The 26,150-nt window shown below is 43.2% G+C and overlaps 1 protein-coding gene across 3 annotated transcripts in view; it reads right to left on the bottom strand.

Moving 5' to 3' along the window:
• Positions 1-1,172: 1,172 nt before the first annotated feature.
• The window catches only part of ATP2A2 (ATPase sarcoplasmic/endoplasmic reticulum Ca2+ transporting 2), a 43,569-nt gene continuing 18,591 nt past the window's right edge, over positions 1,173-26,150 (bottom strand). Inside the window, exons 6-21 of one of the 3 annotated variants that reach the window (XR_005258785.1) lie at positions 22,013-22,093; positions 20,560-20,645; positions 19,168-19,632; positions 16,767-16,855; positions 13,512-13,614; positions 12,863-12,994; positions 12,652-12,774; positions 12,253-12,471; positions 11,206-11,541; positions 10,771-10,991; positions 9,593-9,795; positions 9,342-9,427; positions 8,815-8,948; positions 7,713-7,830; positions 6,061-7,612; positions 1,173-2,280 (exon numbers count right to left, since the gene is read on the bottom strand). Coding sequence is in view for 2 of the 3 variants with exons in the window: in XM_038152790.1 (XP_038008718.1) it covers positions 7,340-7,612; positions 7,713-7,830; positions 8,815-8,948; positions 9,342-9,427; positions 9,593-9,795; positions 10,771-10,991; positions 11,206-11,541; positions 12,253-12,471; positions 12,652-12,774; positions 12,863-12,994; positions 13,512-13,614; positions 16,767-16,855; positions 19,168-19,632; positions 20,560-20,645; positions 22,013-22,093 (2,669 nt within the window). In the remaining variant the exon portion in view is untranslated. Of the gene's footprint in view, positions 2,281-3,239; positions 7,613-7,712; positions 7,831-8,814; positions 8,949-9,341; positions 9,428-9,592; positions 9,796-10,770; positions 10,992-11,205; positions 11,542-12,252; positions 12,472-12,651; positions 12,775-12,862; positions 12,995-13,511; positions 13,615-16,766; positions 16,856-19,167; positions 19,633-20,559; positions 20,646-22,012; positions 22,094-26,150 lie in introns of those variants that run through there. The other 2 variants (XM_038152792.1, XM_038152790.1) reach the window with 2 other exon arrangements.

Genomic DNA, 26,150 nt, shown 5'->3' with positions numbered 1-26,150 from the left:
CTGCTGTAGAGCTGGGGGTTTGCAGGGAGGAGGAGGAGGAGGGGGAAGATGAAGCTGTTTATTTCAGCATCTCTTACATATTCTCGCACTGAGCACCTTGGCAACCCACTGAGCATCACGTTCTCCTCACATGGCTGCACTCCAGCTGGGGACTCATTCTGCTTAAACTTGCAGATCATCATTTAAAGAAACGTTTAGGGGTGAGTTGGTGTGAGCTGGCTCAGGAGCCGCTCACCAGCCAGGAATGCAGCTCGCTGTGACAGCAGCACCAGCTGGGTGCTGAATAACCACTTCCCATCGGGGCTGAGCTTTCCTTTGGCTGCTGGGGACAAGTTCCACACGCAGAAAAAGGGGCAGGAGAGCAGCCGGGCTGGAGCGAGCTCTGAGAAACGCTTTCCCAGGCAGGCTGAGGCTCTGAAAGGCCAGAGGTGCTCTTCCCCCACCTGCCCCGAGCTCAGGTGTCCCTGGGAGGCGCTGAGGCTGCCCTGCAGCGGTGCTGACAGCGCCGGCCGTGTGTGCCGGGCCCGGCTCTAAATCCGGCTGCGGGAAGAGCCGGGGGAGATAAGGGAGGCTCTGACAGCCCCGGGGCGAGCAGCAGGGCTCGGCCTGCCCGGCACAGCACTACCATAGTAGGAAGCAGCTGCCAGCAGCTCAGCCCGATGCGTTCAGGCACCCTCCTCCATCCTATAGAGCTGCTGGAGCATGGAATTCGACCCCTGTATTTTTAAACCTCACACTGCTGCGTTTGAAGGGTCTCAGACGTGTCACCTCATTTGGATAACGCTGTTTGCCAGCAGGGTGCTGCTATCAGGGGCTGCAGGCTGAGGCATTACATTTAATGTAAAACACATTCCTAAGCTGTCTCTTACTCCAAACAAAATCTGGTGGCTGGGCTTTGGAGCAGAGCATTACAGGACGCTTGGAAATTCCAGCTTTTACCCTGGGAGCGCGTTAGCCTTGCCCAGCAGCAGCCATGTGAGCTCGAGGCAGAGGAGCCCCGGGTCTGGGGAAGGCAGTGAGCCCAAAGTGCCAGGCACTCCCAGCAGGATGCTCGTGCTGGAGCAAACGCATCTGGCTCATCTTCCTCTTGCCTAGAGAAAGGGAAGAGACCAGGAGCTACTTCAGGCAGGGGCAATTTAGAAAATAAAAAAGGACAAAAAAAAAAATTAAGATGTAGTTGGGAAAGAATTGTTTATTTTACGTTTCTCAGAGGGATTTTACAAACAATGGAGCATTTTAAAAAAACTGAGTGATCAAAGTACTTGACAGTGTCCCTTAAACACACACACAAGCCCCTGGACAGAGGAAATCACACCAGCGAGGAGGTCAACACTGCCGAGGAGCAGCTGCATCTGCATAGTTCTAGGAGGAAAGATTGCAATGGTGTTGGTGCTAAAAGTGGCATCCTGGCATTAAAATAAGAGCGCGCTGCAGCGCCCAAGCACGGACCTGCAGGAAACAAAGTGCATCAAATAACACGCCGAGCACGTCTTGTAGAATAAATTTATTTACCTGATACAAATGAAACTAGGTGTGATGCTCCTTTACTGTCAGCATGTCAATAGACAATTGATCTTATTTACAACTTCTAAAGGTCGCACATGCAGCTGTGGGAACTGGCTACGTCGTCGTTGCTTTTTAGATAAATGCATCACGATATTTTGTATTGCACCAACATCTGTCTTACTGCCTTAGATTTAAATAAGTTACATTACAGTGCAAAAGAGGTCGATTTGCACAGATGATAAAAAAATCCAACGGTATGAAGTGGAGGCTTACGGTTTAACATTCATCTGAAATCGTTTCCATGGGTTTATAAATAGGAGAGCATTGTACAGAAGCTGTTGGAGTAGGATGTTGGGATGATACAATACAGAGAGAGATCCGTCTACAACCCAAGGCATGCATTATCTGCTATTGTACATTGTATAAACTGACATTGTACATACAGGAGTATGGAAATCGGCTGACAGCTCCGCAATTCTTGTTCAAGGATAACCAAACTCTTCTCCATGCAGCACAGAAACCCAACTTCTCTGGAGAGAGTTCCGACTTGGTAAGCTATATTGCACGTTTGTACATCTGTATCATGAAGTCCTAATGGTACCACACATTTTCTTCCACAGAGAACACAATGAGTTTTGTTTTTAAGGGAAAGCAAAGAATCTTTACACGATACATGCAGAAGTTTTGGTAGATGTGTTGCTAAAAACACATGCACGCAACAAAACAACCTTACATTTCTGCAAAATTGTTTAGGAAGCGATTACTCCAGTATTGCTGAAAAGGAAAGAAAGAAAAGGCATCAGTTAATGAAAGGATGAATGCTAAGTATCATTATACAAGCAAGACTAAGATCAACAGTGACAGAAGAAAGAATGTTAAGTTTGGTAACTGGCTGCTCTGTCGTTGAAGGGACACTCTCAGGTTACTTTGTTCTTGAAGCTCAGAATCCTCTGGATTAAGGCTCAGCTCCCTTGGTTATCAGCAGAGCCAGCACTTCCTACTCAAGACTGCAGTGAAAAACAATTAAGACACATTTAATTAGCTTTTGCCTTGCTCTGCCTGACAGTAGCAACAGACAATTCTCACTTCTTTGGAATTTTTACTTTCAAGTTCCATGCTACACGCTTGTTTTTTTAAGTCAAGGCATTAGGGCAGGTTTGGCCCCAGAGTGACCTAACAATGTCCCTTTTCCAAGTCAGGCAGCTTGTTCTGGGAAGCAGTAGAAAGCTCTGAAGAAGTCATTAAACTACACGGATTAATGTGTAGGCAAAGGGCAGAGTACAAGGTCCTAAAGCTCCTGCTGTACTTCACCCCTACCACAGCATAAGGTCAGCCTCGTGTCTGGAGAGACTGCTCTGAGTCCCTACAGCTCCAGGGAAGCTCTTCCAAACACTGCTTCAACACTAAAATTTGGGCTCTCCTGCTAAGATTTGAAAATGCATATTAATGCAATTAAGGATGTAATTAGCAGAGATTAGGGAAACAGTTAATGGTTAGAAGTGCAAAAAAGTAAACAAGACAGGTGCAAGAGACAGACGACTCTGTTGGTTTTACCTCCCTCCATCTCAGCAAATGCAGCCCCCGGGGGCTGTGTACCATCAGCTCTGGCTCGAGCTGTGTCTCGGGCTGGCACTGCTGTACTGCATTCTAGCAGCAGATTCAAAACTCAGTTTCGTACCAGGCAGCTCCCCAGCAGCCTCTCTACCACCACACCCCTAGGAGCACTTTGACAGACCAGTAGAGATGTTTTTCTGCAGCCTCTTTTGTACTCGTTTATTGGCAGTAACGTTTTGGGAAACCAAGTATGAACTATTTTTATTGCTTGGATGCCAGCAAGAAGGAGCAGCTCGTTGTGTAGCTCAGCACTTTGGATTGCTCACACGTGAAAGCAGAGAGAGCCCAAGGCACTGCAAAGACAAAAGCTCCTGGCTAAAAACTCAATGCGTGACTGCAGCTGCCAGAGCATCCTCCTTGCTACAGAACACAGGTTCAGGAGGAGCTGCTCTCATTCCAAACCCCGGGGGGTTCCCAGCACAAGCCAATCTCCTTCCTGGTGTTCCCAGCATAAGGCAGCATCAATCACACGATTGATCCTGCTCTTACACACCCCTCTCACAGTAGAGAATAAGCAGTGACGTGTGAGGGCACCAAGGAATCCAGAAAACAGCAGAGATGAAAAAGCTCGGTGAGATGGGAGCAAAGAGAAACAAAAAAGATGAAATTATTTTGTAAGAATGGAGCGGGAGATCAAGCCTGGGAATGCTGAGTTGGTCCTGCTTGAACAAGGGCTGCTGTTTGTGGGCTAACGTGGTTCAACAGGAGTTGCCTTCTTCAACCCCAGCACTGGGGAGGTTGGAGAGGAAACATTTGGGACCAAACAAATGAGTTTTGACTTTGAAATGTTGGCAAATGAGTGTGTCCTGAAAAGTCCTCGCTTCCTGGCTTCTCCAGCTGAAAAGACTGAGGCTGAAAGATGACAGGATCTATACAACTAAGGATAAACACTTTAGTTCAGACATTTCCTGCAGAAATTACGAACTCTGCGCTGCAGTTCTGTACTTCCTGTGACAGAAAAGCCCTCAGCTCCTCCTGCTCAGCTGCCAGGGCTGAAGCCCAGACCCAGCACTGCAGCTCCAGGATCACAAGGATGTGATTCCAGGCCAGGATGCTTCAGTGCCCAGGGGGAAGCTCAGGTGGGTCTGAACATTTGGCCAATCCCAAGCAGCCAAGGAGAAGAGAATCCTGAAAGCACAGCACAGCTGCCACCCAAGCCCAGATCTGCAGTGCTGATCCTGGGGAGCCCTATGGCTCCATTTCTGCAGGGAGACTTGGACAAGACTGGGGGAAGTAGAAGAAAATCAGGGCAGATGAAGATTGCTTGGGCTCTGCAGGAGCACCGTGTAAAACCTGACTGTTCCTGTAAGCTCGGGAGCCTGGAGGGATGGACCCAACATCTCCATTTGCCCACCACTCATCCAGATTTCAAGGCAAAGTCCAAGGAACACAAGAAAGGCCCTACCCCAAGTGCCTCTGAGACTGTGGCACAAATGAGCTCTCAGCTCTCTCTGGAAATCCATGACAAGCAGCAAGATTCATCTTCAACACTGACAGATCCAACAGAGAAGGTGCTGAATTCTGGATATTCTGAATTCTACTTACTGACAGTCATTTTCCCCTTCAGCTTCTCAAGAGAGGGGAAAAAGGAGGTGTACAGCAGGATTATCTGGCATAAAAGACAGGAACAGGATTGTACAAGAAGCAGAATATTCATGGTGGCAGCCAGACACGTGGCTTTAAAAAGGCCACCACATGGTGCTCTGAGGTTCAGCAGAACCCGTGCTCAAGGGTTCAGTGGCACTCCTGCCCTGGAAATGTCTGTCAACAGCAGTGGGAGCACACAGAACTAAGCTGCTCGTTTGTTTCCAGCAAATAACACACTGCTTCACACTTTGATCTCAAGGAATCCTACATCACAGGAACTATTATTTTTTGTTTCAAGGAACAGGGATGAGTCTCACGCTGCTCATTTGTTATTGACACAGCAAAAGGCCGGTGAAGGCCAGCAGTTTTGTGGAATGCAAAACCTTAGTTTGGCTCCTCCACACCAAAAAAGGGCATTTGAGGGGATTTGAATGCTCACAGTTTGGCAGCACACCTGCTACATCATCAGGTCAGCTGCTCTGAGCCTCTTCAGCATCAACTCAAGTCAAAGTCTCTATAAACAAAGCATCACAGTGCAGTGGAATTCCTGACAGAGCCTCTGTGTTCTGAGGGAGCACCTCTCCACTCGAGAGCTTAAACCTAGAGAATTATGTGTGCTCGCTGGATTCCAGCTGGCAGCAAGAGAACACAGCCTGGAACTATCCTTCCCCTCCAAGAGGGAGCACAAAGCTGTTTGAGTTTGGTTACTAAAGCAGGCTGAGCCAGCACAAGATAACAGCACCTGCTGCTCTACAGACACAGTGACCCCAGGGCAGGTTTCAAAGACTGCCCTGTTAAGCTGAGACTGTTCCTTTTCCTTCTCAGATGGCAAATAACAAATAATGAGCTGGTTTTGCCAGGAGCAGCACCTGCCCTTCGAGCACTGCAGGGACCAGGGAAGGGTGCTCAGCTCTGAGGGGCAGCCCCTGACTCAGAGCAGGGAAAAGCTTTGGAGTAAACCAGCACCTGACCACGAGTACCAGAGAGTTTGGGACACTAAACATTCATGGTAACAGCTGTCAGGGTCTTAAGTTATAGATTTGTCTGATTTTATCTCAAACTTAAGACCAAAAGCTGTAAGACCTTGGGGCACTAAGGCTCCCAGGTGCTATAAAACAAGACCCTAAAATGCACTAAACCAAAAGCAAGTGCTTTGCCTTTGGAATCAGTAATTTGAGCTTCAGACCACAAAACAAGAGTCTAAAGTGGTGATAATAATGTAGCACAGCAGAGTTTGACAAAACACAGCATGGGAATGAAGGAAATTACTATTTATTCTTCAACATGTATACAGCATATGCTATTTTACAGCAAGTCACCACTGGCAGGGTGAAATGGAAGAAAAATACTCACTTTAGTCGATGAAAGTTGGAAGGCATTGGAGAAAAACACCACAGTTAGGACTGTTAATGACTTACACATTGTTGATACAGGACTGAATTTGAAAACATGCTTTAACATTTACCGTAATAATGAAGGTGGTTAGTGCCACATTAAAATAAAAATAGTTCTATACAATATGTTCAATTTGGTCATGTGCTATTTACAGATTTTACAAAAAACACACACGAGCTTGTTACTTCAAGTCAGGCTAACAACAGGCCAGCAGAGTAACTCCATGTATACAACTGAGCATTAGTGCCCTACGTGTAGGAAATCCAATTTCTAGCTATGCAGTGCAAGTTATTTTTTCAGGTCTCATTGCAAATTTTGATCTTAAAGGGGGAAAAAAATGATAAGAAAAAAAAAAAGAAGTCTGACACGTGTAAAAAAGGTATTAAACCCCAACTTAAACCCTCTTTTCAATTGAAACAGATTGTGTGTGTTAAAAAGGCTTTAGATTTAAGGAGACAGAAGTAGCCCTCCCTATCCCTGCATAATGGGCAACACTGGCAAAGTAAGGTCTGTTACAATAAAATACAATAGACAAATAAATAATCCTTAAAAAAAACAACCCTATGTGTGTGGAGAGTATGGAAGAACCCCAGCAGGCTGCACCTGGAATGGTATTTTCTGCACGAGCAAGATCAGGCATACCTCATACAGAAAGTGGTGTAAACAAGGACAGTCAAGAACCGAGAGTGAGGGAAGAGGGGACCGAGAAGAAATCCTGACCCAGGGAGCAGGACTCTCTACCCAGTGCAGAAAGTTCTGCTTGTGAACAAAACCTGACTTTATGACAAATTAAGTTTGGATGATCATGCAGAAGACAAACAGTTACATGCTTTTTTAGTTTTAGACAACACACATTCATTCCCTAAAATCTGCTGCCAATTTAGTTTGATAGTGTCCGCTGGCTCAAAAAAAATTTCCTTTTTTTTTACATGATGAATAGACTATTGAACAGAACACTGTACATGCTTTTCATCTACAAAAAAATATTTGCATAAAATAGTGTTAGTTCTCTGTACATGTCAATGGACACTTTAACTGTGTATAAAAGAGGAATATATTGCCCCCACTGAAGTCAGAAAAAGCAAAAAACCAAAATCTAGATTATGAAACCTCCATCACCGGCAAATATGTTCATGTGAAAATTCAGCAGAAATAGACAGTTGCTCTAAACAATAAAAAAATTAAGTTAAACTTTTTTTTTTTTCTCCTTTGAATGTAAAACTCGTCACCATGTCAGTCAAGACCAGAACATATCACTAAAGTTAGTGTCTGTGCTGTAAAGCCAGATAACCAGGGGCATAGTAATGAACACAAACGGCCAGGAAACTCCTTCGGTGCATGCTGACAGAGCACAGGGTTTGGTGGCAGGCCGCACACTATCATCTTTACCAGGTTCCAGGTAGTTACGGGCCACATATTTAAGTGTTTCATCCAGCAGAATGACAGGGAGGGAGATTTTCAATACCATCAGCCACTGCGTCACGTTCAGAGGTGTGATCTGGAAGATAATCTGAAAGAAAAGCCAGGGGTTACCAAGCTCCCCCTCCAGCCCCAGCCAAGGTTTTGCTCTGTCTGGAGGTTGAGGGGTGGGGGAAGGCATGAGCACTTACTGGCAGTGGTTCCACGTAAAGGATGAGGAAGTGGAGGGACATGGACAGGCAAATGGCCCCCACCAGCCAGATGTTCTCCCACGGGGGCATCCTCATCAGGGACTGGTTTTCTGACAGGCTGCAACAGAAACATGGCTCATGTGTGACTCTGACACCAACAGGAAGCTCTGAGAACCACAAAGCAGCCTGGCACAGCACAGGGATCCCAGGCAGGAAGCAGCCCAGGACACGGTTTGGATGCTGCAACTTCAAACTGGCCTGGAAGTCAGCTTAGCACAGCAGCCACCATCAGCCTCAGGGCTGTTCTTCAAAGTCTCGAGTGTTCTGTCCTGACCTAGTCTGTTCTTCTCGCTATGACCCCAAAATCCTCTCCATGGGAGGGAAAGGGAAGTGTGGACACGGCAGCCTAAGAGACCTGAGTCCGCCAGGGCCTCAAGTGCACCCACGTCTGCTGGAGTTCACCAGAAGACTGACAGAGGGTCAAACATTCACCTTCTTAATGCTGGCCCTTGATTCCATCTGCATTTAGGCTCTGCTGGAGAACAGGCTGAGATCCAGAGCAGCAGATGTAGAGCAGTATCTTTATGTAGGACTACCCCAGTGCACTTGTATTTCAAGTTTATTTGTTTTTAAATTAACTGACCTCTAAGCTATTTGAAGAAAAATACCCTTGACATTGTGCTATTTAGTGGTTTCCATTTATAATCTAATATTAATTGGCTAAACCCACACTCCCTTAGGGAAGGAAAAACTATTTTCCATATCTTCAGCATTCTTATTTTAGTTCTCCTTGATATCACTTTATACCAACATAGTAGGGATAATCTGATTGATTAAGCTTAGATTAAAAATAATGGAAAATATTTCAGTTGCTTGTGCTTAGTGAAATACCAGAATGAATTGGCAGACTTAAAAATACACCTTATGATAAGAGATCTCAAATGTTATCTAAGAGTCAGTTTGTTTGCACTACCAGAACTCAGAAGGGAAATGTGACTCACTCTTCATTAGCTGAGCTGTTCACCAAGGATCAAATAGCACAAAAAGCAGGATTTTGGATAAGCCGTGCAGGGGCTTGGCTTTCCTGTCGGGAGATACGAACCTGTTGAGAGCATTGCACATCTCTATGGTGACAAGCACAGAGAGAGCCATTGTCATCGGATACGGGGACTCAAACACCACACAGTCCACCCCGTAGAAGTCTGGATTGTCCTCCTTGCACTGCAGAAAATGGCTCTGGAACAGAACAGACACAGCTCACTGCCACAGCTTGTTAACTTTTAAAATGTAAAATAGGCAAGCAGGAGAAAAGCAGTGAGTATTATAGGAAGGGAAGTTTCTACTGTGGCTCAAAACCAGTGCTTACAAACTTTTTGCCTGCTTTAGAAAAATCCTCTTTAGGCTTTCACTTACAAGACAACAATTTGTCCTTCAAATTGCTAGAAGCTCAGGTATCCCAGCTCTGAGCTTTCCTATCAAGACTACTTGATCAAGTTTTACAGGAACAAGTCTGAAAATGTTTAATTATACAAATTCCCATAACCTACCGGGTTTGAAAAGCCATTGCAAGTATGAAAGCAGCAGGAACCTCCCCTCTCCCCCCACAAAGATAATAAACTGAGCAAATACCAGCTGGTAAAAGGAAACTTTTGGACCACCATCAGCAGCAATAAACCACCAAGCAGCAGCACCCACTGTGGCAGCACCAACGTAACCTGCAAGAGAACAAAGAGCTTTTCTCAGCACTCTGAACTGTATGCAAGACAAGACCTCACTTGCCACACATGAACTTCTCCCTCAAGACTTCCAGTACTGAAAAAAAATAGGTTGTAATTCATGTTTTAGTTTACTTAAGGAAAAAAGAAGCCATTAGTACTTACATCCAATAGCCAGGTACCGGAAGAAGAGCCAGCCGCTGATGAGGGGCTCTTTGGGGTTGCGCGGGGGCTTGTTCATGATATCGAGGTCAGGGGGGTTAAAGCCCAGCGCAGTGGCAGGCAGACCATCTGTCACAAGGTTCACCCACAGCAGCTGAACAGGAATCAGAGCTTCAGGAAAACCCAGGGCAGCAGTCAAGAAGATACTACAAAGAAACCCGGCAGTTACAAGCTTATTCCTGTGCATGTCAGTAACGTTTAAGCCTAAACCTGCAGCAGCACTTCTGTTCTCTCTTACCCACTGAAGATCACAAGCTGAATATTCACAATCAGAAAACTAAACACATATCCAAGAGCAAAGACTAACCACTGGCATGTAAGCTTTGAAGCATTGTCTTCTTCTGATAACTTCAAAAACTGAAGACTTTTGACTTTACGGTTGCTTTTCTGCACTCTACTTGTCTGTATAGCTAAATATACACATACACATGGATAAAGGCTCGTAAACCACTTTCTAAAAGACACATTTTGGCTCAAATAACTAACCTTCATTTCCCTAGATTACTGCTATTCCCTGCAGAAGTTTATTGAGCCTGTAACTTTTACAGCTCCAAGCCTGTGTGAATAAATAGAACAGAAATAGGGGCTGCAGCAAGAGCCATATGAAGGATGGCTTAAAGCTGACAAGAAACAAGGCAAGAGAATTGCTGCTCTTTATCCCACCCTGGGAAAGGTCTGCTTTGATGTCAGGGCTGTGAGGAGATCAATATTTACATTTTGTCACCAGCAATGCATTCTGTGGTGCTGGGTCACCACTGCTCCTCCCAGAGGAACACCAGACATGTTCCTGGAACCTGAGGTTAAACAAACATCTGGGACTGTGTTATCTGAAATTCCACATCTTGTACTGTTTGATGAAGGTTTTGGTTTTCCTTCTCTAGAGAATTATTCCAATCATAGAAATAACTGGAAAGCATTACCTACTGAGCTAGAATATTCTAAATAACACCATGTGCAACTTTTGTGGCAAGCTACAATTCTTCCCTAAAGACAGGCCAGAAACATGCAACTTCCACAGCGATCCACTGCCTGGAGAACCCCCTCCTCTGGCTTTAGTGAGAAATCCTGGAAGACTCTATCATCACTACTCTAGCTCAAAGAAAAAATAAATTTAAACCTACCAAACAACTTCCCCAACATTGGAGGAGATCAGGTATCGGATGAACTGTTTCATGTTGTTATAAATTGCACGTCCTTCTTCCACAGCAGCCACAATCGTGGAGAAATTGTCATCTGCTAAAACCATTTCAGAAGCAGTTTTGGCCACTGCAGTACCAGAACCCATGGCAATTCCAATTTCTGCTTTCTTCAGTGCAGGGGCATCATTGACACCATCACCAGTCTAAAGTGAGAATTCAGGGTTGGAAAGGAATCAGTAAATAAGGTGGGCATTCACATACAGATCCAGAAGGGAATTTTGCACTGGGTGTGGTTTTGGATCCTTAAAACTCATTAAATGCAGGGAAACGTGGAAGCAAGAATGGAGAATTATTCTGAGAATGCCTAATTAGGGTTTAAACATCATTTGCCTTTCTAACCAAGTGACCATCACTTACCATGGCTGTGATCTCATCGAAAGACTGAAGGAACTCCACGATTTTGGATTTGTGGGAAGGCTCCACCCGGGCAAAGCAGCGGGCGTGGTGACAGGCATCCCTCTGGGCAGCCAGGGACAGCTCATCAAACTCCCTGCCCGTGAAGGCTTTGGTGGACACGTCCTCATCCTCCACAAAGATCCCGATGCGGCGGCAAATGGCCACAGCCGTGCCCTTGTTGTCACCAGTGATCATAATAACCCTGATGCCAGCCTGTCTGCACAGCTTTATGGATGAAGCTACCTCAATCCTCGGGGGATCCAGCATTCCCACGCAGCCCACAAATGTCAGGTTGGTCTGAAAGAAGATACAGCGAGTTTTAGTGCAAGGTCCTGCAGATTTCTCCTCTGGTAGCAGTGAAATAATTGAATTCCCTGCATGTTACAGCTGTGTCGTGACATTTGGGATCACTCCTTGTCCTGCCTTACCAAATTTTGCTTCAAATGCACTAATTTGAAGTTAAAACATGATGTTCTACTTGCCAGTCCTGCAAGTTCAACCTGCAAGCATTGGGTCTTTCATTTTTACCATCAGTGCCAGAAGCAGAGAGAGCACAAGCCAAAAACTCATGCAACTGTTATTACTTTTCTCCTAAATACCAGAAACAGATTTCATTGGAAAACTACAGAGCAGCTAAGATGATAATCATGGACTGAGCCCTTGCAGCTGACAGCACAGAGGCAGGGAAGTGAACCTGACTATCAGAGAGGTTTGTTCCATCACAAAATCCCCAAAAAGGTCTTGCAGTTGAGCATTGCCAAATTGAAAAACCATAAAAGCTGAAACGACAATGCAATTTTTGGACTGTTTAACTGATTTCTTCTTGTGCTTTTAGCAAAAAAAAAAGCTACCTGCTGTCAACAATTTCTTCTGAAACACCAAGTCTCTTCTTAGACTGAGCGTTCCCTCAAAGAGAAAATTCTCAGATGTAACTTCCTTGAGATATAATCAAACAGAAGAAGCCACCATTCTCCAGTCTGGGACAGGAAAAAGTGCTACTGATCTTACCTCATAGTTAATGAAATTTGAGGAGTCCTCCAGATTCATTTCCTCTTTTTTGGGAGGATTGTCATGGGTTGCCAGAGCCAAACAACGCAAAGTGTCTCTGCCAGTTCCCCATTCTCTAATGACAGACATTATTTTCTGCTTAATTCCTGAGGTCAAAGGTATTTTAGCATTTCCAACACGGACGTGTGTACATCTGTCAATCACACCTTCAGGAGCACCCTGCAGAGGCAAAAAAAAGAAGCAATTTAGCTTAATAAATCCCCTTCCATTACAACATTTGCTTAAATTACCAAGTCCTTCATCCCACTCCAAGCTGCAGTTAGTAGCACTGTAATTTTAAAGTATTTAAAATACTTTGCAGCCATTTCATCAGCTCCCTCTCTCCAGTGAGGGACTGACCTTAACAAACATCTTGCTCATGGACGTGCGGCTCGGTTTGTTCGGAGTACAATAGACAGACATGGACTTCCTGTCTCTGGAGAATTCCAGAGTGAATTCTTTCTTCATCAGTTGTTTTATCACCTTATTAAAACAAAAAGCATAAAGTTCATTTGGGTGATACACACTAGAGAGCTGTGTCCCCAGGCGACGGCAGTAAAGGAGGACTCACCGAGTTGCAGGCGTTGGCACGTTCGATTCTAGAAAGTCCCTTCAGGTCTGTGTCAAACACGTTCATTTTCTCAACCAGACACGTCAGCGCCGTCTCTGTGGCTTCACCAACCTTTTCATAAACTCCCTTAGCCTTGAGTTAACACAAAGCAAACAAAAGCACAGGAGTTTAAACCTCACCTGGAACCTACCAGAGACAAAAGCTCAAGTGTCACAACAGGGGAGGGGAAAAAAAAAAGCTTTACAAGATTGAATGTGGCTCATGAAACAAGTAAAGCTATTTTAAAAGAGCAGCTTTGAGGAGTTTGATTTGTAGGAATTTGAAGCCTTTACCCTCAAGAGCAGCAGAGAGAGATGTCAGTATTTTATCATTAAGCATTTAAGACATTGTGAGACTTCGTAGCAACCATAAGGCAGCGAGGCAAAGCAAGAAAGCAGCATCAGGAGATCTCCAAATTACAGATTACACTTGCTGGATTTAGTTCTCAGTGTTCAACAAACAAGTAATTCTCAGAATTAATACTTCAGAGGGCCTAAATACTCTCCCCCCTTGACTAGAAGGGGATTTAGCACTGAAAGGTATTACACAGACAGATAAGAACACTTATCCTCATTCCCACACTCTCCTCTGTTCCAGGATATGAACTTACTTCATTGTAATCCAAGGAGGAATCATTGCAGAGTGCACAGATCGTTGCAAGTTCCACAAGACCATCATACTGGCTGCATTTAATGAGTTTGTCATCTTTATGCCTTTCCAGAGAAGAAAAGGGGGAGACTGAAGTTAGTTATTTAGTATTAGCATCTCATATTTTCTTCATCCTCTTTACTGCATTTCCATTTAGTAAATGCTCATTAGTTAGGGACTGGGAACTACAGAAGTTGTTGGGAAGAGCAGGATTGATAAGGGGAGTTCTGAAGTTTGGATCAGAATCATGAATGGAATGAGAAGATCACTGCTGACATCACCCCCTGAGTGACAAAACCTCACTTGCTCCAGTGGCAGTGTCACAGCAGCCTGGAGAAGGGCTCAGGAGGAGCACAGGAAGGCACAGTTTGACCATGTGCAGGGCTTGGAGGGGAGGTCCAAGCAGGAGAGGGATATTGCAGGATACCTGAGGAGTTCAGTTTCCTTCCTGCTGCATATTCTGCAGCTCTACTGCAGATTTAAAGCAGATTTCCCTCTTTAATTTCCTAACAATTGATTTGTATTATATGTGAGTCTCCTAAAGCCACGAAAAGTGAAGTCATTTCACAAGACTAACTCCCTGAGGAAAAAAAAAGCTCTTTTCTAGTAGTGAAACACACTTAATAATCAAAATCTCAAGGCTTCAGAGAGAGGGAAGGTACATTTTCCTGAAGTAAAGAACCATTTTGACATCTCAACTAAGAAGCAACTTCTCTGCTTTCAGACTTGGACACAGTGAACTGATTTCATTTTCTGGAACATTCCCAGACTTCTACAGCAAGCACAAGAGAAGCAAGACAGTGTTCAATACTGTTATCTTCCCCTAGCAAAATTACCACGACAGAGCTAATAGAGAACATCTTTTATTAAAGCTCTGAAGGACAGGGAAAAAGGTCTGATGGTGGAAAGATGTGGATCATTACTCTAAGAATTCACAACACAGATGATGACATGTCCCATTATGTAAGCTTTTGTTCACTTGGGGTACTGCAAACAAATCCCAGCGTTGTGTAACACAGCACGAGCACAAAAAGGATCTTAAGGAAACAAGTATGTTTTTAATCTGGCATACAATCCTACAGCCATAAGCTGTGGCTTTGAAGTCCAGCTCTCAGGCTGTCACCTCATCCATCCCACCCAAACCTTCCTGTTTTCACCTGCTCTGAACTCAAAGAACACCAGCTTATTGGAATATTCATAACCTGTTACACCAGGGTGTGTTTTTTGACAGCCCTTGTTTTTGTGCTCCTTATCAACAGTTTCTGAAGAACAAAAGCAGAGCCCAAGGTGCTGGGATCAGTTCTGGATAAAGGAATTTTTTTTCCTTACAGGTTCAGGTTTCTCAAGATGAACTCATTTGAAGGTCAGATGCAATCTGCCAGCTTTTGCTGCAGTTCTTAATTATTGTTGGGTTTGTGCTCTCAGTTTGCAGTAAGACCGAGTGTGTGACATGGCAAAACTACTCCAAACTCTGACAATCTCCCAATATCCCTGGAAAACCAATCAGTATGAAATTTGGGAGGTTTTTGGTAAGAAATATTTGTGATTTTATATTCTGAATGAATAAGGGAAAGTTAGGTATGATATATTTTAACAGTAAGTGAAGAATTACTGACTTTGTGCAAGAACACTTGATGGTTATGAAATTGAATAGGCTGAGGAAGCCAACAGTGTCTGAAGCACCAAGATCTGTCAGAAATGGTTCATATCTGGAGCAGGTCCTGCTCGGGGGCAGTGCAATGGATTAACTGCCTCTTAACCCCCCCAAACTCCATTTTCAGTGACAGTTTGCAATCCAAGGTGAAGTCAGTCATCTTACTTAAAATCCCTCCAAAGCCACTGCTTTAAAAGCTGACCATAAATGCAGAAATAAACCAGCCCTAAGGGTGTGAGCTGAGCTGAGTTTCCCTGTGCTCCAGTAAGAGCCTTTCTGAGGCAATTTCCCTCTCTCAGAATCCTTTGTGTCCCCAAATGAAATGAGTTTAACACACATTCCCTCAACTTCAGCAAGTGAAAACAGCACATTAACAAACATTGCTGTCTGTCTCATTATCCCCCACATCTGTCACCACACTCTGTTTTATTATTTTGTTTATCTGGAGCCCTTGTGAGCCCAGCTGAAGTGCAATGGTTGGGAGTTTTGCAAGGTCTGGAGTCACCTTGTCTAAGCAAATGCTGCCTCCTGAAATGAAAGCATAAGCTTTCGACAGCAATTAGCTTTGAAAGAAAAAAGAGAACTGGGGAATTAAGATTTCCAGCTGCTGGGAACACCAGGGTCTTAACTGCTATGGAAATTAAACAGAGATAATCATTATTGAGATGGGCAGGATTGCAGGAGTCAGAGGCACACGAGTGAAACTGCACGAGGCTGAGATGTTTACAATAACTGAAAATAAATTCTACATCGTCCACAGCAGAGCTCTACTCTGCAAGTGAAACTGAACTGATAAGGTTATAGAACACACGGAGGACTGATCGAGTAAAAGGAGCTGCAGCAACCCAGTAAAAAGAGGCTTTTCTTCAAGAAGTAGAGTCCTAAAAATTCCTGAAGTTTCTAGGATGATTCCAGGATGAACCACTTACCTCACTAGTAGAGACTTGCAGCTGATAAAGTAAACCAAACCTCATTCCTTTCCTAAAGGCCTGGGTTTAACAGCAGCTCAAATAGGAAAGGCTGGGACAAACACACACCAACAGATGCACCAATAAACTACTGAGGGCCAGGGACAGGAATTTACAGTCAATTTAAGAGGTAACTCCAACACATTCAGAAGATGCCTCAGAAAAAACAACTTCCCCATTCTCTGAGGCAGGGAAATTGGAAACTCTGAGCTCACAGATTAGCAAATGCTCACCTCTTCAGATTTACCCAGTTTTTAAATAAGAGAAGTAAACCTCACTTAAAAGCACTGAGATAGCTCATCTCAGTCCTGGAAGATTTCAATCAAATAAATCCTCTCCACCCCTTACTAATTTTTAGATTATCAAGGGAACATTGCAATACTGGAGATTTTTTTATATTTTATGAAGGTTTGCTTTTCTACAATTTCTCTTTGTTTTCCTGTTTATTACTTTCCCCCCAGCTCTTCAGAGTGCATTCTCACTCACCTTTCACTTATTAACTATCACTAGTGAATATCACATGTATCCCTTTTCTAGACTAAAGTAACAGTGAATGCATGAACACACAAATCTTTAACTTGAACAGAACACTTACACTTCTCCCATGGGAGCATATGTTGAACCAGTTACAGTAAATTCATTCAGAGAGCAGCTGTCTCCTTCTACTCTGTCCAGGATAAACATCTGAAATTAGAGAGTTACAAGTGTTACTACCTTTGAACAAATTAAAGCAAGAGATTTAAACAGGCCTTAGGCAAGCAGGGACAAGAGGCAAGTTCAGTCTGAATAAACAAACCAGACAAGACCCAGTTCTGTGCACTTGGATCCCACAGATGTTTGAACAGCTCCATACACTGAAGCACAAAGTACAGGGAACAGCCCTTCTGCCTGCAGAGTTCTGAAAAACAGAGCTGAAAACCACAGAACTGTGTACACTTCAGCTGGGAAGACCATTCACACACCACCTGACAATCCTCACTAGATCCGAGCTCCTCCTAAGCTTCACACCTGTGAATGAATTCTCACACAAATCATGAATTAATTCTCTGCTTTGGAATAGTCAAATGCAACTCAGCTGGACACTGACAACTTCTCCCAAAATCAAAATAAAAGCCTCTACAAATAGGAGAAGCTGAGATCTAAGAGGTGAGGTTTTAGCAAGGGGCAGACTAGGGCCAGTTTCTCTTAATGCCACCCTTAAATGAAAGTGTCTCCTGTCCTGGTTTCCAGTTACAAGTCACTTTACCACATGGGACACTGGGAGTTTAAACCAATCAGCCAACTCCAGTGCTCTTCTAGCACTGGTGAAATGCTATTTTCAAATTCAGACACCAATCTGAAGGATGCAGTTGTACCTCTAAGAGATCTGCAACTCAGTGTTTCCTTTGTTTCCTTTCTAGGAGAGCTGCAGGCACAATCGCATCTGAGAGTATGGAGATAAAAACCACAGTGCCTGAAGCTGGCTTACTCTCATGGCTCGTTGGAGTAGCACTGGAGAAGATCATTTCTCACTAATTGATGGTGTATCCTAATGGAACTTCTGATCCACTGGTTAGCACAGGCCATTTTGTCACACCACGTTTTAGCAATCTCCTCCCCTCTCCTCATTGTGTACCCTCTGTTTTAGACAAGCACCTTCACAAAAGTCAGCCCAATAAAATAAACTCATTGTCACAGGTATTCGAATTTTGCTACATTTTTGCAAACTTCAATTCATGCTCTTTTGCAGCCCACAGAGGTTAACAAGGAACCAAGTTGTGCTGGACAAGATCTAAAACATTTAGCCCTCTAAATAAGGAGCAGAGCATTTTGAGCTTTTAAATAAACACAACTTAAATGATGAGTTAACCAGGGAAGCCTCCTGCTTTTGGCATCTGCAGGATGAAAAAAATCCCTGCAAAGACTAGGGCAGTTATGCAACTCTACTGCAAGTAACCTCCTCTGGAATACTGATGAGCAGCTGCTTTGTGTCTCTTAGGTATAAATACTACGATACTTAAGGAAGTAGAACAAGTCAACCACCAATTAGGAAGAAAAAGCCATCAATCACATGAGAACAAAGTGCTTAGGGCTTACAAACTTTCACCACTGGTGTGCAGAGCCCAACATGCACACATTTGGAATTCTAACCCAATGTAATGAGGCTCTGGACATTGCATGCTGGAGTTGCTGTGCCACTGAACATCTAAAGTTATTAAACAGAAGAATTCAGTGTTTTCTCCATTAAATCCCTACACAGAAGAGGAAACTGGCAGCTGAACATGCATTATGTTAAGGGACCAGCCATGAAAGTCCCAAATTAGCCAACACTAGACAGAGTACTGGGGGAAGGGAGGAGAGGCACAGAACTCATGCTTACCTAAAAACACACCAACACTGAAGATGACCCTGGCAATGCTGGTGACAGAGTCAACTGCATCTCAAGCTGCCAGATGAGTCAGTGTTGCACACTGAAAACACTGCAGTGACCCCCATCAGACCAGCAAAGCCACTGAAGGTAAGACAACCAGATAAAGGTGGAACCACTCAGGAGTGAAAACACCTTTGATAGTCAAAGTCACTGCAGTAAATCTTTTCCCACACTAAGTTTCTCCAGCAATATTGTCTTTTTCAATTGAAGAGTCAAGTGTTTGACACTTGTACACAGCCTGTTCTACAGCGTAACTTTCTAAAAAAAGGCATAAATCACACCAAAGAATTACCAGTAACCCAAAAGGCTCACAGGCAAGTCAATGGAAAGCTGCTTACAAACAACCCTCTCCTCCGTGAGTGTGGGAACAGCTATTGTAGGCCATGACTCAATAAGGAAACAGCCAAAAGCCTTCAAGACTACACAGTGGAAAACTGAATTAAAGGTGGAGGCTTATCCTAGGAAAATAGAGCAGGATTTTGGTGATATGAGAACCAAAAGAGCCGGGATCAGGAGAACTGGAGCAGGGCAGACTCCTGAGAGTGGCTGAGGAGAAGGGGAGCAGCAGGAGCAGTGTGGGACGTACCCTGCACACGGACATCTGGTTGGTGGTCAGCGTCCCCGTCTTGTCGGAGCAGATCACCGAGGTGCAGCCCAGGGTCTCCACGGAGGGCAGGCTCCTGACGATGGCGTTCTTCTTGGCCATCCTGCGCGTCCCCAGCGCCAGGCAGGTGGTGATGACAGCGGGCAGGCCCTCGGGGATGGCGGCCACGGCCAGGGCCACGGCGATTTTGAAGTAATAGATGGCGCCGCGGATCCAGGAGCCGCCGTGCACGGGGTCGTTGAAGTGGCCGATGTTGATGATCCACACGGCGATGCAGATCAGGGAGATGACCTTGGACAGCTGCTCCCCGAACTCGTCCAGCTTCTGCTGCAGGGGGGTTCGCTCCTGCTCGGTCGCCACCATCTCGTCGCGGATTTTCCCGATTTCAGTGTTTACCCCCGTTGCAATAACCACCCCCATGGCCTTGCCAGCAGCAATGTTTGTACCCTGAGGTAAAGGAAGAGCAGGGAAAACTTGGAGTCAATTTACAAACAGGTTCTGGGGGTGAATTTCTTTTGTTCGGTTTTAATTTAACAAAAAAATCACCATAAAAACCCCTCGAACCAAACCACCTCACACAAGTTCAGACTGTGCTTTGGCCAGGATATGGAAAAGGGTGAGGAGGATGACATTGCCTCTGTTCTGTAAGGGAACACTCCAGGGTGAAATTTCTGCTCCCAGAACAGGCTCAAAACGAGTCAGTATTGATCTCTCACAAGCACCACAGACAAACCCAGCTGCTGAGTAAGCAGTATGTGTTTTAACTGGAATGCTGAATGTATTTTACCTCTCTTTTTTTTAATAAGGGCTCTATTTTGTCAGATTTAATGTTATTTGCTCTGAGTAATAGATGTGGTCTCTGGGGCTCCCTGTGTGAACATATTTAACATGGAAAGGAACAGTAAAATTAAGCTGTCTGCCAGCAAAAACTTATTTTCTTATCTGAAAGATATTTACTCCTTCCTCAAAATAAATTTGAACTAACTGTTTCGTTCCTATACAGAAAGCCAGTTCTCAACTTTAGCTACACAACACCACAATTTGTGTGGGCTCTTATCACACTGAAGAACTATTACATTAGAAAATTACTGCAGAAGCACTAAAAGTTTGTGTGTTCCACCCTCCAAGACTTCCTTGTGAAGGACAAAAATAATTTTCCTCATATAGACTGGTTTCATCCAGCATCTTCCCCTGAGGACAGCTTTTATTAAAAGTTAATTTAGTTCAATGTGTATGGAGACACACACAGAGATATGTACAGAGAACACAGCAAAGTCATGCAGTTTTTGGGGTAAGACCTGAAGTTTTGCACATTTTTATCAGCTTCAGTGTTATTTTATATATGTTTTGAAACCCTCAAAGTAAATGACTTACAGAAAAGAGCATGTTCTTCTTGTCTTGATTTACAGCACGAGGATCAGGCACAGGGTCCGTGTGCTTAATAACAGACACAGATTCACCTAAAATAAACATGATAGTCTTAAGAAGAGATTTTCTTTCTGGATGTCAAAATTCTTTTCTCAAACGATCTTAATTTTATTGTTTAAGTGAAACAGGAAAAATTTCAGTTGGCCAAGAAAACTGAATGTCTGGCTTTTAGCAAAAACTCTGTATCAGTTTCTACAGGCATGTCACACAGGTACAGAAAGGTTCCTTTTCTTTAAAAGCAGGTGTTCACTGCTACACCAGATTTCACAAGGTGGTGCTCTCAGCTTCAGTCACTGGGTTACAGTACTTTGTGTAAGCTCAAGAGAGCCAAAGCTTCCTCCCTTTAAAAGGATTTTGTTGAGCAGCATCTCACACCTCAGTCCTATTTTACCTGACAGGAGACTTAAGCATCAACTTGGCTGAAAACAGCAAAGGCTTCCATTAAAACAAGAATTCTGTTCCTTAAATAAAGGCAAGGAATAGTCCCTTTTTACAGAATTTTGATGGGTTATTTCTACTTATTCCAGCAGCTTTACAGGCATGGAGTGCATCCATTTTCCTACGCTAAACATAAGTAAAGCTTGATCAGTCTTGTGCTATTCAGGATCTGTGGTGAGAAACTAGAGTCTGTTTCAAGACAGATTCAAGGATGAAAAATAGGCTTCCTATGAATACTTTACTGTTTTAAAATTCAGAGCTGGTTAACAATAATTTATGCTACCAAAACAGGCAGACAGATCTCCATGTTCCAGCTGAAAGAAAACTGTTGTAGCATGCTTGGTTGATTCCCAGCTTCTTTCCTATATTCAGAAGTGCTGCTACTTTGTTTTGTTTTCAACAAATCTGAAAAGGGCTCTAAAAATAGCTCCTGCATTTGAGGGCTGGTACCAGAAAACACACGAATGTGTGTGCACAGAATTTGAGCAAATAAGGCTTGAGTGCACTGAGTCTTTAGTGGCAGCAGCTTAAAAGCTGCCAGCATTGCAAAAGTTGTTCTCTGCTGCTGCAGAAGACATTTAGTAAGATTTACATGCTTTCATATTGGGGTGGTGACACGATGTTCAAACCTAGAAGACTCCGTTAACTAGATGACAAATCCAATTTTTTTTTTTTTAAATTTTAATTTCCCACAAATTGCTTGTGTCTGTTGGGGAAAGGGGAAGGCCAAAAAAGCATTACAAGACTCAGTAAGAATGTTCATCCCAGTAAAGGGAAAACAAACCAATGATGAAGCAACACATTCAGCCACTCTGGAAGTTACCAGATCAGAAATTTACCTCACTTGAATGCAGAGAACTTCAACAGCTGCAGGCTTGTTTCTAATGGATCATTGCAAATAAATGGTGAAAAGGCACTTTCAATTATGCACATAATTACATAAAAGTCACAGAAACTGTACCTGTGAGAATTGACTGGTCTACCCTTAGAGTTGTGGATTTGATAGAAGTAATTCTTATATCAGCAGGAACCTTGTCTCCAACTACAAAGAAATGACAAGACAAAGTCAGAATTTTGCTGTTTGAGAGATGACTGAGCAAGTGTCCCTTCCCTCCATGAGCCAGAAAAATGACTTTTCAGTAACTGCACAGATGACTGAGATCACCAGCAGCTCATTGCTGCTTCTGTGACTTGCAATACTCCCATTTTCTGAGTATCCAATACACCTTGGCAACTTGGACTTGCCCCTACCTAACCTCCAAGAAAGAAGCTGTAAATCACTGGATTGTTTTTCTAACCACATGGCCACTTGAAAGAAAAGGGAAAACATTCTCAAGAGCAAGATATCAATTTCAGAAGACATATTTATAAACAATCAAAACCCGTAGCTAAGGTGAACCAAGTTCCCTTTGCAGAACAACTGGTCCTGCAGAGTCTTTTAGTTGTTTTCTCTATGCCCAAAGTGAGTCTCTGCTCTCCAAAAAATCACATTATCCACATCTATTTATTTAGAAAATGAAAAGAAGTTGTATTTTCCTTTTCTTTGGCACCAATTGTGAGAATAACGTGCTTCTGCAAATATGCTCTTGTAATGTTACACTTTGAATTCTGCCAGATGTTTCAGAGTTGGAAGTTAACCTCAGATCACACAGTAGCTTTATTTTCCAGTAATGCTGCTCTATTAAATAACCACAATCCATATCCCAGTTGCAATTTTCACAGATCTCTGCTGTGTTTATCTTGTCACGCACATTTCTACTTTGCAAAAGAGAATACTGAAGGAAAAAATACCCCAACAAAACCATAAACAACAAAACATCCACTAACAAGTGCTTGAGTCACCAAGGCAGCAGATGATAAAAGTTAACACCACACTCCTAAAAATGGCAGTGATAAATCTAGTTGTCAGCTCCAGCATCCCTAACATCTCAACATTATCTTCTCCCTTCCTACTTCCTCTTACTCAGCTTTTGCTAGTTTTTAAGAAAAAAAACTAAAGCTCTACCATTTTGTGCCTACTGCAAATAAATGGCTTCATGCAAATTAACTTGCTAAAGCATATTAATGAGGCACATTTCTGATTCACATGGAGGGGTTCTACATCCTGCATGTCAATATTGCTAATTAACACATGATTGAACACTCCTAATGTAATTTAACATCGCAAGCATTCAAGTGTCAGCTATATTATTATAAAATAATGCAAAGAAATAAAGAAGGGTGAATAACTAACTAAAGACAGCTGATCTTTTCAGTAGGTGGAATCTGTGTCCCTGCAGTGAAATTAAAATAAGCTGCAATTCCTGCAGGAACTGCTTATGCAATCAGCAGCAATAATGCACATTAAGAAATAATATCATGAAAAGCTCTACAGTGGTGTCACAGCCTTGGCTCATCCAACCCCTCACACCCCGGAGTGCAAAACTACGGAACAAAACCCTGAAGAGCAGAATGAAGTGCTACTTCAAATGTGAGGAAAACCTGCCCCATGTGACTTCCTGTAAATTCAGAGTCATTCCAACCACTAAAACCAGCAGAAGATTGTACAGTTTTGCTTGTAGAGTTAGATGTGTGTTTTTGTGAGTGTGTGTATATGAAGGCACAAAAAACCAGCCACAAATGTGTCATTATACCATGTGAATACTAATTTAAGCCATAATGCCCTTGAGCAGCAAGAGAAAATAGCCTTAGACAAATGGTGACCTAGGCCAAAAAAGGCAAAACTATTCAATTGCTCTGCTGGTGTCCTGAGCAGGGTTATTTGCAGACACAGCAGCAGCTGCTTTGCTGATAGGGCTGGACAGGCCAAGCCCCCAGAGCTATGTGCTGAGAGGCAACCTGCACAAGCATCTTCAGAGCACTGCAGAGCTGCAGGCAGCCCGCAGCCACCACGTCTGGCAGCACTGGTGGAGATGCAGAACACAAGAAAGAAGCTGTTAAAAATACAGTCTTAGAACTTTCAAGCAACTGGACAGAACATATGGCAAAGTTCACAAGTGATTTTCTAACCTACTTCTAACTGCTCCAAGTTGCTCAAACTCAATATTCACGAGACTTAAAATACTTGGAGAGACCCCTCTAACGGACTGTTGATATTCAACATCAGTATTTCCATCAAAACTGCTGCTGTTGTTATCAATTGCCTGAATCACCAGAACTGAAGTGTTACATTTATTATGACATAAGATGAGACACATTATTCACTCACCCTCTCTGACTGGGAAGGCTGTAGTAAAATATTCAAGGCATTTCCAATAGGCAGGAAAGCTGTACGTCAGGGTCAATTACACAGACATTTTAAACAGCTCTTTGCAAAATAACAACTATGAGACTAAGTCATTTATAGTCTTGAATATACTTCCAAGAGCACAACTGAAATGGAATATAAATAGGAAGCCATCCTATGACAGAGGGGAACCACAGGAAATTTTCAGTGAGCAGTGTACCACAGATCTCATTTACAAAGAGAAAGCTTTTTAAACATATACTTTAAAACAGGAAAAAAATGGGAGTTTGTTGCTGTTTTTTGGGAGGTTTTTTAAAATTCATATAATTCAGTCCACAGAACCAAGGGAAGTAATACCCAAGGCTTGAAAGAAATGAGGAAGTGATTATGTATTTGTGTTGCTCAGCACAGAGCTGCTACAGTAAATGATATAATTCCATAGTCTGACATCTAAAATAAAAAGTCAGTTGCAGAAATATTTTCATCCATTATTTCAGTCCAAGTTTTTAATCCTAAATAGTCCCTTGATTTTTACAACAGCCCAGAAGGAATAAAATAAGCTGCTTTCCAAACTGCCCAGGTACGTGCTCTGAAACATAAGGTAGTCAAATATAAAACTACTGATTAAAACAGCCCCACCAGCTACAGCACTGACTGCTGTTTGGAGGAGGGAGAGAAGGGTTTGCTTTGAACCATTACAGCTTTACCCACAGATTCCTTTTATTCATGCACAGAATTTTAGAATTTTAATAGAGAGCTTCAGCCCACAGTAAATGAGTCTGTGTAAAAACAACCTGGTCTTGACAGGGGGTTAAAAAAGATAAATATCCATTTTATTTAACTGTGCATGAGTCTACACTGAAACAGACAATTCACAATTTCTACTCCTTGGTAGAAACTGGAGTACTTTGTTGCAATATGAATTTAAAGTTTATGTCAGTTGCTTTTTCACTGTAAAAATTTAATTTAGTACTTTCAAATACTGGGTTCTTCAGCCACCTAACCAGCAATGCTCCCCTCCAAAATTCCCACTGACTGCACCCAACACTCCAGCCTTTCTCCTCAGGTCCAGAGCCCTTCTCTTCCTGCTCCCAGTGCTGTGGCAGTGTTACGGGCCAAGCTCCCCCCATATGAACAATCACTGACAGATATTTGATCTTTACACAGTCCAACCCTGCTTCTCTACAGACTTGTCCCAAATTGATTCCAAGTACAGAATGTATTATTAAGCAACCTGAGTCCCAATTTTATCCTTGGCACTGAGCAAGTGCTACAGTGCAATGATCAGCTCATTACCTGGGTGTTTCATTTGAGCACTGATATGCCTTTCAATACTTCATCAGATTCCAGCATAGCAATACAATTAAATATTTCATTTCAGAATTCTGTAAGACAGTGGTTTGAGACACTCCCTGGGAGACCTCTACAGCTAAAATACAATATTAATTTTGCAGGCCATGGCAGTCTGTGCTTTAAGCAGCCCAGGAAGATGGGCAGAAGTGATGGGACACATTCTATGAACAATGAAGGTGGAGGGAAAATAACTATTAAAGCTGAGTGGATTTCAGTCTCCTGTATTTTTAGTTACTTCTGGGTATTAACAAAGAACTTTAGACAACCATACTCATCTTTCAAGTCTCAAATTATTAGACCATATCTCAATACAGTCTATTGAGATCCATATTCCAGGTTTTCTAATCCAAACTGCTGGTGGCAGTGGGCTCAGGAAGCCACATTAAATGTACCCCAAAAGCCACCATGCTACAGAACAGTCCTCAGAACAAAACTGAGGTTTGAGATGTGTACTTTGAACAGCAATATCAGCTCTGTTAACTCTGACCCCTCGCACCCCTGGAGATCTGCTCAGGTTTAC

This window comes from Motacilla alba, chromosome 15, assembly GCF_015832195.1.
Source record: "Motacilla alba alba isolate MOTALB_02 chromosome 15, Motacilla_alba_V1.0_pri, whole genome shotgun sequence".
Taxonomy (NCBI): domain Eukaryota; kingdom Metazoa; phylum Chordata; class Aves; order Passeriformes; family Motacillidae; genus Motacilla; species Motacilla alba.
Note: the sequence above shows the minus strand (reverse complement) of the source record. Positions and strands in the feature narration are given on the sequence as shown.